Source organism: Dendrobates tinctorius, unplaced genomic scaffold (assembly GCF_039654945.1).
Source record: "Dendrobates tinctorius isolate UK_male_01 unplaced genomic scaffold, ASM3965494v1 ptg000098l, whole genome shotgun sequence".
Lineage (NCBI taxonomy): Eukaryota > Metazoa > Chordata > Amphibia > Anura > Dendrobatidae > Dendrobates > Dendrobates tinctorius.
Genome location: NW_027361766.1, coordinates 30,756,807 through 30,769,379, shown reverse-complemented (window position 1 = coordinate 30,769,379; position 12,573 = coordinate 30,756,807). Strand labels below are relative to the sequence as shown.

Genomic DNA, 12,573 nt, shown 5'->3' with positions numbered 1-12,573 from the left:
CACAATGGCGCTTGCGGCGCATGCGCCATGACGTCTGCAGGTCCTGCCCTGCAGCCTGGCGTCAAACACAGTGTGCACGCGCCGGGAAGACCCAGAGCAGTGCACACCATGTAAAGAGACACCGGCCACAGCACGGAGCCGCAGATAGCATGGCGATGCGCTCGGCCATGAGGGCACACGATAGTAAGGATGTAGGCACAATACCACGGATCAAGGAGAGAGAGGGAATTACAGTAATATATTTAGTGGCCTTCTACCACCATGTAGGTCTATATGCCAGAGTAAAATTCATCTCAATAAGATATATAATTTAACCCTCTATCTTCCTACAAAAATTGGAAACCACCACAATGAAAAATATATGACACATATGCAAATGGGATCATTAATATAATGCAGACTCAATAAGCATATAATAGTGCCCATGGGTATACACAAAAGGAAATGAATACATTCAATGAACCTATAAAGAATTCCATACAACATCCTAATTTAAGTGTACCCCTAATACAGAAGCCTACATCCCCATATTTACATAGAACATGGGGAAAGCATATAGTCAGTTGATGAAATACATAATAAATTCCATAAGGTGTTTGATTGCAGTAGAAGATGTATCAAATCCATGATAAGGTGCCACTTCAAGACAGAACTGGGACACGCCAAATAACAACTGTAAAAAGGTAAGATGAGGAAGAATGAGAAAAAAATATAAAAACAATAAGAAATTAAAAACAACCACCGCTAAGCGGCCTGGGAGACATAGGGTCATGCGAGAACAATAAACAAGGAAAAAACAGGAAAATGTCAATATATACAAATATATATACCTGCATATCAAGCTTAGTTAGAAAACATAATAATGTAATGGAAATCTGAAAAAAATGGGTCCAAAGTCAGGTTACACAATGGGTCACAAAAATGGGGTGAAACTTAAAGACTCATTAAGGCCTCTCGGGCTCATAGTGTCCAACTGGACAATCCATCTGACCTCCATTTGCCCGAGAACCTTTTTGTAATCACCTCCCCTTATCCCCATGTGCAGCACATCAATGCCCCTAACTTTTAACAATCCCGCATCACAATTGTGATGTGCCCGAAAATGTCGAGGGATAGTCTTAAGTTCAAAAGGGTCCGATGCAGCCCTGGCTGCGCCAATGTCCCGCACGTGTTCACGTACTCGCACCCTCAGCTCCCTGGTGGTAAGGCCAACATAAATTTTGGGACACGGACATGTGGCATAGTATATGACATTAGTCGTGCCACATGATATTCTTTGCTTGATCTTCCTCATACCATCCGAGGAGCTGAAGGTGAAGTAGCGTAGGACATTGGCGCAGGCCATGCAGTGCCCACATGGAAAGGAACCACGGATTGGACCACTGGATCCAAAAAAGTTTTGGGGAGCGGGTACATAATGACTCCGTACAAGAAGGTCGCCCAAGTTCTTTGAGCGACGTGGCGTCATGGATGGGGAGCACCCCAGAGCGGACCTCAGGGATGGATCTGTCTCCAAAATAGGCCAATGTTTTTGTAAGATGGTACGCATATTGCACCATTCATGATTAAAAGTAGAAATGAACCGTATAGGTCCATCTCTACTTAATGTACCACTCCTCTTTGTTGGTTGTAAAAGACTGCTGCGTGGGGTGTATCTCGCTCTATTATAGCCCCTCTTGATACACCTATGACTATAGCCCCTCTTTGAGAAGCGATCACTCAAGTCATGGGCTTGTCTCTCAAATCGATCATCGGTGGAGCATATGCGCCGCATGCGGAGGAATTGTCCGACCGGGATGGCCCTCACCGTGGCCGGATCATGGGCCGATGAGGCATGCAATAAAGCATTTACGGAGGTGGGTTTCCTGAACACATCCATCTGGATAAGCCGACAGGAGTCGACCTCCAGACGGACATCCAAGAAATCCACACTCCTATCATCATACTTGTATGTCAAATGGATATTAAAATTATTGTCATTCAAGGACCTCATGAAATCCCCGAGCTGGTCGACAGTACCATCCCACAGAAATAAAATATCGTCTATGAAGCGGTACCAGCACAGCACATGGGAGATGTCCCGCGGGCCCCCGTCGCCAAACAAGTTCCTCTCCCAAGCGCCCAGGAACAGGTTGGCGTACGAGGGCGCACAAGCCGCCCCCATGGCCGTGCCCCGCCTCTGTAAGTAAAACTGATCCTTAAAAACAAAAAAATTGTGAGTTAAGATAAAGTCGACCAGCTCTAGGACCAACTCACATAGAGGGCCATCCAGGTCAGAGCCTCTCAAAAACAGGCGAACAGCATCCAACCCCACCGAATGATCGATACACGTGTAGAGACTCTCCACGTCAGCAGTAACAAGAAGAGTGGAAGGTTCCACAAGGATGCCATCGACCCGAGCCAGGACGTCCGTTGTGTCCCGAATATAAGATGGCAATGTCTCAACTAACGGTTTTAAGTAAAAGTCGATAAATCGGCATACGGGTTCACATATGCCACCAATCCCCGACACAATAGGGCGCCCCGGAGGGTCGAGGGCATCCTTGTGGACCTTGGGGAGAAGGTAAAAAGTGGGGGTCCTGGGAGATCTAACTACCAAACCATCCAAGACCTTTTTAGTAATGGTCCCATTTACAAATGCCCTCTCCAAAATTACCCGAAAGTGAATGTGCAAAGTTAGCCCTGGGATCCGAAGGTAACCTTTGATATGTTGCTGGGTCCCTCAGTTGACGAAACGCCTCTTATATGCTTATTGAGTCTGCATTATATTAATGATCCCATTTGCATATGTGTCATATATTTTTCATTGTGGTGGTTTCCAATTTTTGTAGGAAGATAGAGGGTTAAATTATATATCTTATTGAGATGAATTTTACTCTGGCATATAGACCTACATGGTGGTAGAAGGCCACTAAATATATTACTGTAATTCCCTCTCTCCTTGATCCGTGGTATTGTGCCTACATCCTTACTATCGTGTGCCCTCATGGCCGAGCGCATCGCCATGCTATCTGCTGCTCCGCGCTGTGGCCGGTGTCTCTTTACATGGTGTGCACTGCTCTGGGTCTTCCCGGCGCGTGCGCACTGTGTTTGACGCCAGGCTGCAGGGCAGGACCTGCAGACGTCATGGCGCATGCGCCGCAAGCGCCATTGTGATTGGCCGATATCGGTCACATGATCGGGGTTAGGGGTTATTTTAAGGCCCTACTGGGACACTTAGCGTTATCGCCTCCTTGATAAAGCGACGGGGGACGTCGCGAAACGCGCGTCGGGGGTACCTACGCTGGGCTCTCCCTCTTCTCCCCTTCCTGGTAAGTTGCCACATGGCTTCTTGTGAAAACTTTTATGAGCATTTTTCATGATCTATTGCCACTATGCTCTTATATTAGGTAGCACTAAAGCCCCATTTTTGTTACTGACTTGTTATTACTCAGTCCCTTGGTGACTAATATGGTAATAGGACCCTTTTTGGGGCGTCGTGCTATATCTATATATATTTTTTGTATACTTGCTGGGTTTTTTGCAACTTGGGGAGTTTGAGGGGGTTTTCCCTGGGATATATGTCCATATTTATACATGAGCACCTCATTATGATCTGTATTGCATTGTTAATATTTAAATAAAGAATTTTGATATTTTATTACAATTATGTGACTTTATGCTCTTTTTGCTCCTCTTGGTTTTTCATGTCAGTTGCAGAGCTTATGTTTATGGTGTTGGAGCAGGGTTGTCCCTTGTATCCACACCATTTATTTTACCTATGGCATTTTTGTTGCTATTAATTATTTCAAGAGTAGATATCTCTAGCATCAGGCCATATTTTGGCTTTAGGACCCCCCCCCCCATATTGTAGCTACCTGCTGGCCGATCAAATGAAAGCTATCTACTCACTTGCTCTGCCTAGTGCTTCTATGTTCGCTTTGAGAGAGCTGCTGCCAGACTTGTTTGGAAACAGTCTTATCTAATCAGATATGCTGCATTCTAATCTCCCCCAATATCATCTTCAAGGAGAGTCGGGAGCCCCTGCTACACATTAGACTATTGGACAAGCACAGCAATATCAGTGGGTTTTACCAATGTTAATCTAATGTATGATGGGGCCTTTAACAGCATGTTTTTGCTATTTAATCTGAGAGCAGCATAATGTGGGGGCGGTGACCCCGATTCCAACGATGTGTTATTTCCTGGGCTACTTGTTGTAGTTTCAATAAAATCAGTGTTTTATCAGCAGGAGATGATCACTACATGACCAGTTGTCTCCTGCCATAAAGTCCTCCTGCTCCATGTAAGCATGCCCCTATCTTTTTGCCTGTGCACAGTATACATAGAAAGCTGCCAATCAGTGATGTAGGCGGGGTTATACAGGGCTCAGCATTCAGAGAACTGCTAGATCTGCAGCAGATAAAATTGTGATTTCATCAAAATAACAGCAAGAAGCTTAGTAAGTGACACATCTCTGGAATCACGGTCTCTTTCTCTACACTATGCTGCTCCCGGATTGTATAGCAAAAACACAGTGACATATTCCATTTAAAGGACCACACATAATTTGGAGATTTTTTTATGTTGTCTTTGATCCCAGCTAGCCTAGATTGCTGTACACTATATAGATAAACCAGTAGCATATGATCTGTATAAGATATTCATTTGTGATTATTTTGTCCTACAGGGAACACTCCAGAAATTTGTGGATGACCTTTTTGAAACATTATTCAGTACAGTGCACCGTGGGAGTGCTCTACCTCTTGCTATTAAGTACATGTTTGACTTCTTGGATGAACAGGCAGACAGGCATAGTATCTATGACACAGATGTCCGACACACGTGGAAAAGCAATTGGTACGTCAATGTGGAAGAAATAGGGTGTGATTAAAGTTCAAATTAGCTACTACGTGCCAAGATGTTCTTGGTGGAACTGTGTGTGCTTGTCAGACCTTTAATTATCCCTTCTCTTTTTATACATCTTTTTCACAGTTTACCGCTTCGCTTTTGGGTGAATGTTATCAAGAATCCTCAATTTGTGTTTGACATCCATAAAGGCAGTATCACAGATGCCTGCTTGTCTGTAGTGGCTCAGACCTTCATGGACTCTTGCTCCACCTCAGAGCATCGGCTCGGAAAAGATTCTCCCAGCAACAAGCTGCTCTATGCCAAGGATATCCCCAACTACAAGAATTGGGTGGAGAGGTTAGTTGTGCGGAAGTTAATGCAGCTGTCAGGATCATATTCCTCAGCAATCGATACACCGATGCCTCTACCTTGTGCCAGTCATTACACTGGCTACCCATCCACTCCAGAATCCAGTCTAAACTTATTACCCTCACCCACAAAGCTCTTCATTGCTCAGCACCACCCTACATCTCCTCCCTTGTTTCAGTATTCCATCCTACCCGCGCCCTCCGTTCTGCTGATGACCTGAGGTTAGCATCCTCAATAATCAGAACCTCCCACTCCCGTCTTCAAGACTATACACGTGCTGCGCCAATTCTTTGGAATGCACTTCCCAGGTCAATACGATTAGTCCCCAATCCCCACAATTTTAAGCGTGCCCTGAAAATGCATTTATTCAGACTGGCCTACCGCCTCAACACATTAACCTAATCTATCCCTGTGTGGCACAGCCAAAAGTTTTTTACCATAACCAGGTTCCCCGCATCATGTTCCCACATGCTTTATGCATCCATTAGCCCTCTGCATCCGTACTGTTACACACTTAACATTATGGCTGGTCCATACAATCAGGGCAACTGTTATCACCCACCTTTCGTGTCTCCCCTTTTTTCCTCATAGACTGTAAGCTTGCGAGCAGGGCCCTCATTCCTCTTGGTATCTGTTATGATCTATGTGATTATTGTTATGCTGTAATGTATATTGTCTGTACAATTCCCCTCTGAAATGTAAAGTGCTGCGGAATATGTCGGCGCTATAGAAATAAAATTTATTATTATTATTATTATTATTATTATTATTATTATTATTATATATTGTTGGACTTGGCCATTTTTTGTAACCCTATGAAGTAATCAGAAATAGAAAAGGCTCTTTTTTAAATGAGATTGTTATGTAATAATCAGAATGGACAATAAATAAAGTGCATCCATCTGCATTTCCAGGTATTATGCTGATATTGCGAAGCTCCCAGCCATCAGCGACCAGGACATGAACGCCTACCTCGCAGAGCAATCTCGTATGCATGCATCGGAGTTTAATATGCTAAGTGCACTCAACGAGATCTACTCGTATGTCAGCAAATACAGTGTGGAGGTAAGGAGTGTCAGCCTGAAGGGCGAAGCTGAGTAATGTCTGAAGGGGTCTAAACGGTTACTAAATGGAAACCGTATCCAGATATGTAAAATATCTGGTTGTTTTATATACCTATTAAGAGTAAATCAAGTGGTAGTGCTCATGATCGACCACTGCTCCATTCAGGGATCGTTCACACCCCAAACAATTGGAAAGTTATCCAATGTTTTGGGGATACCTTTCAATCTTGAGGACACCCCTTTAAGTAGGATGTGCCATATCTATAAAGGGATGCAGGTATTCTAAAAAAAATTGGGGTTGTCATAGGTTTCAGCTGCTGCATACATTATGGTACGTTCGTTGCCCAATGGTAGACCTTTTTCTTTACGCCCCACACACTAGTTTAGAAATGTTACAGATAAAAATCACAACATTTTACACTAATCCCACTTGCGACAAATACTGCAACTTTATTTTGCTAGAAAGCTTAGAGGGAATTTTAAATTCACCCCTTAGCTTTTTTTTACACCTTTGTTTGGCTCATGAGAAACGTCATATATTTTTTTAAAGAGTTTTAAGTTAAAGTTTTTAACTTTTTGAGACATTTTCAGCCTTTTGAAGAAGCCTATGGGAACATGTATGGAATAACACACAGAGCATACTGTGGTTTGGTAAAAATGCTAGTGACCAAAAAAAAAAACCACCAAGCATAACGAAAACAAAAAAAAAAATACTGTTTGTAGTCTGCTTAGTTTTCCATATTAGTTGTAAAGTAATATAAAAAACAACACAACTGAGCATATAGCTCGATATAAGTATACAATTTGGGTCACCAGAGAGATTCTATATAGATTATGGAAAAGTTCCCCCTTATCGGGTTAATGCTTCTGTGCTATTGTTAAAGCCTTTATTGTCTTCTGGTTTGCAGCTGATTTCAGCCTTGGAACAGGATGAACAGGGGCGCCGACACCGCTTAGCCTACAAAGTGGAGCAGTTGATAGCAGCCATGAGTTTTGACAGCTGAATTTCAATGCAGCTCTTTAACCATGGAAGGGGTAGAGTCCTGGCAAAGACTCTTATGACAGAGAGCTGCGGGGTTCCCTGGACATTCTTTCCAACTGTGAAGAATCACAAAAAACATCAGAAGGTCCTACAGTCGATTGCCTCACAGAACGAGGAGAGCAGCCAAACCAGCTCCATATTCATCATCCCTTCTGAGACCCTGAAGACGTCACCGGAGTTTCCACAAGCCCAGCAGGCGGCTGATTGCATGTTGTACGTAAATTAAGAGACTGCATAACATGAGAAGACTCAACTGCTCTGTTTGTTGGTTTGGTTGTTCGTCTAGCTTGTTTTTTCTTCAAAAAGACTCCTATTTTTATTATTATTTATTGCTTTTTGGGGAAAGGGTGTTAATGGGGGAAGAGTACATTATTTTTCATCCCTGAAAGAAAAACAAAAAGGGAATTTTCATAGATTTAAATTCTTAAGCGGCCACACTTGGCATATTTTGCACTGGTTCATGGGATGACTTTCAAGAATTGAAAAACAATTGGAGAACTATGGATTTTTGCAACATGTATCCACTACCAGCTGATCTACCAGAGGACTTGCGCCCCATCGGTTATCTACTGAGGAACTGTACTTAAGGTCACCTTCTCCAAATTCACCAGCTAGTCCAACTGCAAATTTTTGATAGCAAAAGGCATGTGTCCATTAACCAAGTGAAATGACCCTCATGAGTCTGTGCCATGTTTCATTGCTTCGTATGCTAAAACTATTGCTATCCATGGAACCACGTGACCTTTAGCAGTATGTTTCAGAACAATACACTAAAGACCATTCTACAGTATTTTGCCAGCTACCATAAACTCTAATACTTCTGGTAACTAACCCACTCCTATTACTGAGCAGAGAAGCCGTATACAGAATTACACAAGTGATCAGCTTCCATATACCAGCATACTACCAGTAACTAACCCACTCCTAGCATTGAATAGAAAGGGGTAATACAGAGTAATCTAATATACCATCCATTATGTGAACATGTCATCTAAATATGGAAGCCTGCACGTTGTACAAGTATCTTCAGTCATCCCGTTTACATGGTAATTCCTTCTTTGTACATTATTATGGTGGAATATGTACTAGATGCTCATTCCCCAGAATAATGCATCTCCATGATCGGGATGGGAGCTCATATTTGACCTAAAATAGCATTTCCCTTTAAGGTCATGTCTATAAGGATTATATTGTATTTATGCGTTTCTGCTTATCATATAAAAATGTATTTATCCCTATGGCGATGATCTGTGTCAGGTTTCTGCAGGGTTAACTGCAAGGCCGGTCCCAGGGGTAGGTGCAATCCTAGGGGGTACCATTGGGAGAGTGTTTCGAGATAGGAAGTAGTAGAGAGTGTTGGAGAGGAGGTGAAAGGGAGAAGACAGGTTTACCAGTGGTGGAACTAGACGGCTCCATGGTTCCCAAACTCAAGATAAAAAAAACAGAAAACATTTCATTATTCAGGATTTCTCCCAAGACTTGGCAGCTAAGAAATCTTCAGAAGAACATGTGCTAAACGTGTTGTTAATTCATGCAGATTCCACATTTGTACATCATATAGCTAACAAGGCCTATGACATCATAACCCTATTGTCTGTGGCTTCCTATTGTTCATTATGAAATAGGGGCTGAGTCATTTCACGGCATTTCTATCATGCAAATGTGTTTCAAGATTATTGCAATTTTTACCCTAAACACACTGAAAACTGCAAGGTGTTTGTTTTACGTCACCTTACAGTTTTCTCCTGTTTCGCAGACAGGGTCCTTCCACGTGCTACATTGTCTTAAAACGGTCAGCACAAAGCCATAAAACGTTTAGGATGTGCCTAAGATAGGCTCAGTAACAATTGCCGTGATCTGAAAATACATTTGAACTTATTCTTCGTTAAATATTAACATATATTCACAGAATATGTGATGTCTGATTGACGGGACCCCTAGTAATCACTAAAACGGAGGTCTCATTTACCCTGTTCTTTCTCAGTGCGTGATTACAGCAAAGATCTTATTTGTGCGCCCTGCTGTTCCCTAGTTTCTGTGGGGACCTCAGTAGCAGCTGAGCTGCTGTTTTCGGTCAGTTCTGTAGACATTGACATTTTTTGACACCACCGCATCATTCAAGCACCACATGACTGCAATAAGGAAGAATAGCGGGCTTAAGACCCCCCATTTTAGTGATGAATTAATGTCCCAGCAGTTCGGCCACCAAGCAATCAGATATTTATCAGCAATTCTGTGGATAGGTGTTAAGTGTGCCCTTGTCAAATAACCACTTTAAGGTTCCCTTTGAAGATCCCTTAAAGGGAATCTGTCAGTAGGGTTTTACTATGTAATCTGAAGACAGCGGGAGAGAGAGGCTGAAACACAGAATTCAGGGATATGTCAGCAGGTATCAGGCTTCCTGCTGTTGTTTACTAACTGTGAAGGATTTATCACTAAGAGATTAACATTGCTGGACTTCATTAGTCTGGCAACGCCCCGTCTCCCTGTGATAAGTACCTCACTGTCTATAGACTCTGTGCATGGAGAGCCTGATGTGGGCGGAGTTAGCTTTCTCAGCTCTGCATCATTCTAAATTTAAAAGCTCTGGTTGTCTCACAACTGCTGCACCCAGTGATAATCATCGGATTCAGCTTCTCTTTGCCTACATCAGGCTGCTCTCAGATGACGTAGCTGACAGATTCTCTTTAACGGTCATTGCTCTGTAACAATGGCCACACATGCTGGGCTATCACTGGCTTAGTTGCCCTAGTGGCTTAATACCAGGGCCTTTAAACATAAAGAAGAATGATCTTATTGTTGTAGATGTTTTTATCAATTTTGACAACCAATGACCTCTATATGCAAATGTGTGCACTTATATGACCACAATAATATGTGACTTTTAATTTTGACCTTAGCTTAGTTACAATGTGCTGGTTCAGCCCAATGTGGCCAAATCCTAATGTATGTACAGAGTAAAAGTGAGGCCGATTGAAATCCGAAGTGACCTCTCAGGCAGGCCTTTTTATATCTATGAATGAAGCGCCTCCTTGACTTCTCAGAATGAGGGTCTTCATTGAAATCCAGAGGTATTTCAGATACTACAGTAAAGTTTCTCTTACCCTACAGCAAACACTATATTGGACAATGGTCATCATTCCCTCTTGTCTCTCTCGTCACATATTGCAAGGTTTCTCTCACCAGAGGAGCATGCATCTCAGCTGTGCTACCACTAGGGTCATCTGCTAGTCAGATGACCATACATTGTATTCAGACACATAGCCCGCCAGGTCATTTCCTAATGAAAATATGTTTACAGCAGCCATTACTTGAAATAGCGTTAGATATTTATTTTTGATCTTTGTGTAATACTTTTTGCTCTTGGAACACCTGCCTCTTGTAATTTGATTGGTGGTTTCAGTAGATCTGTCGCAACATTCCTTAGCTTACTAATATGTACAGTGGTAAAGTCGGTGTTGCTTGTAAGTAGTTTCAGGGGATCCCTTAGTCTTTCTTATACATTTCCAAAAATCATCACTATGTTTCAAGAATTGCTTGGCCAGCATATATTCTTTTATGTATAGGGTACTCTTGATGTACCACCAGGAGAATGTGACTTATGATGCCCACTTTCTGATGCAGCTTGCCAACTCCACACCTGCATACCAAAGCCCCCTCAACCTTCTGTCCTTCAGACCCACATAGAGCTGGGAGATCTAGTGATGTATTGCTGGGCAGTACCTTGCTGACCTCCTACATATTCAAAGACGTTGTCTGTATGTGATGTTTGCAAATGTAGACCCGTATTTCAGCCTGTGCTAAACCACCTTGTCTCCTGCTTTCCAGAGTGTGTTAAACCATATGCCTTCTTGCCAAACACTTATAAAAAGTGCAGCAAATAGTTACTGTATTTTTGGTAGTTGAATGAAAATTATAGTGTATCGTTTATATTCCATTTCTGTCTGTTTGCCAAGATATGTAGGTCTGTTCTACTAACGGTGTTATCTCCTTTTCAGAATTAGATGCAGGTTGGAATAATATAGTTGACAAACAAAATGAAGGAAACACAAAATTGTGCCAAAATCAGGATGGTTCACAATTCCACCAATGCCATTACTTCCCCTTTAATAATACTCTACTTTTCTCAAGGCGTCACTTAATGAACCAAACCACCCAATCAGATTGCAGAATGTTGGGGTGCTCAACTTTCTAGTTCCACTGCACTTCTGTATAATAATTGTGTCTTTGTTTCTCCCCGATTCTTTTTATTATGTCTGCCTCGCTTCTTTTCTGTCATTTTTACAGTTGTTGTGAAAAAAAAATAAATAAAAATGTAAGAAAGTTTTAATTATTTAAAAATGTTCGGAGACAAAAAAAAAGTTTTGTTATTATTTTAATATATTATTGTGTACCTATTGTAAATATGAAACACTCCTATTTTGCAAGCCAAGGACCCACTTTGTACTATTGTTATATATAAATAAAGTTTACTGGAAAAAAAATGTGTTATTTTAAGCAAATAAGGAAAAAAGCACTATCTTAAGGCAGCGTCAAGCGTATCAAATTTGACATTTAATTCTGGGAAATAGGATGAATAAATGGCAGCACATCAAATAGCGCTGTTCCAAAGTATCATCTAATTAGCTATTTATTCTGAAATTTTATAGTTAAAGGACCCTAAGCACAATTGATAGCTCTTGGTGAAATGTCTTGATTTCGGCATGAGCGGGCAACAATTTAATGTTTATGGGGGCTTCTTGACTCTCCCCAAATAGATGATGTTTGGGAATATAAGGACTGGGCAGTTTGTATTTAAAGGCCTGATTCTGTTGTTGTCCCTCAAAATAATCCTCCATCAGAAATGTCCGACAGTCACATAAAGGATAACCACACTGCCAAGTAACTTGTCAGAATAGACTATGTTGTAGTTGTACTTGAGCAATAACACTATATTTGGCCATTATAAATCCAGTGTCTTGCATTTTCACTAGTTACCCTGTCGGTAGTCTTTATCTCTAACTTGCAATCCACTGGGAGGAGGAAACAAGCTGCTGAATCTCTTCTATACACAATACACAGAAAGGGATTCCTCCATTCCCTTTTTAGCACAGAAAGACAAGCTGCAGCAGTGTGGAAGAGGTTATGTTGTGGAGCTGAGTTGTCTGGTTGTGAATCAGCTCTGGGATGAGGTAAGAGAGTTGTTAGAAATCTCACCACGCTGTTTCCTATTGTACCTCTGCCGTATTACTCTCCCTGCTCCTCACTTTTCCTCCCCTCTCCATAGAG

General features: G+C 41.9%; 1 protein-coding gene across 3 annotated transcripts in view; it reads left to right on the top strand.

Moving 5' to 3' along the window:
- PLXNA2 (plexin A2) overlaps window positions 1-11,789 on the top strand; it is a 389,564-nt gene extending 377,775 nt beyond the window's left edge. For all 3 annotated transcript variants that reach the window (XM_073587292.1, XM_073587293.1, XM_073587295.1), the window contains exons 29-32: window positions 4,670-4,839; window positions 4,975-5,187; window positions 6,114-6,264; window positions 7,172-11,789. In XM_073587292.1, coding sequence (XP_073443393.1) covers window positions 4,670-4,839; window positions 4,975-5,187; window positions 6,114-6,264; window positions 7,172-7,267 — 630 coding nt within the window. In that variant the 3' untranslated portion in view covers window positions 7,268-11,789. The remainder of the gene's footprint in view (window positions 1-4,669; window positions 4,840-4,974; window positions 5,188-6,113; window positions 6,265-7,171) is intronic.
- The last annotated feature ends 784 nt before the right edge of the window (window positions 11,790-12,573 follow it).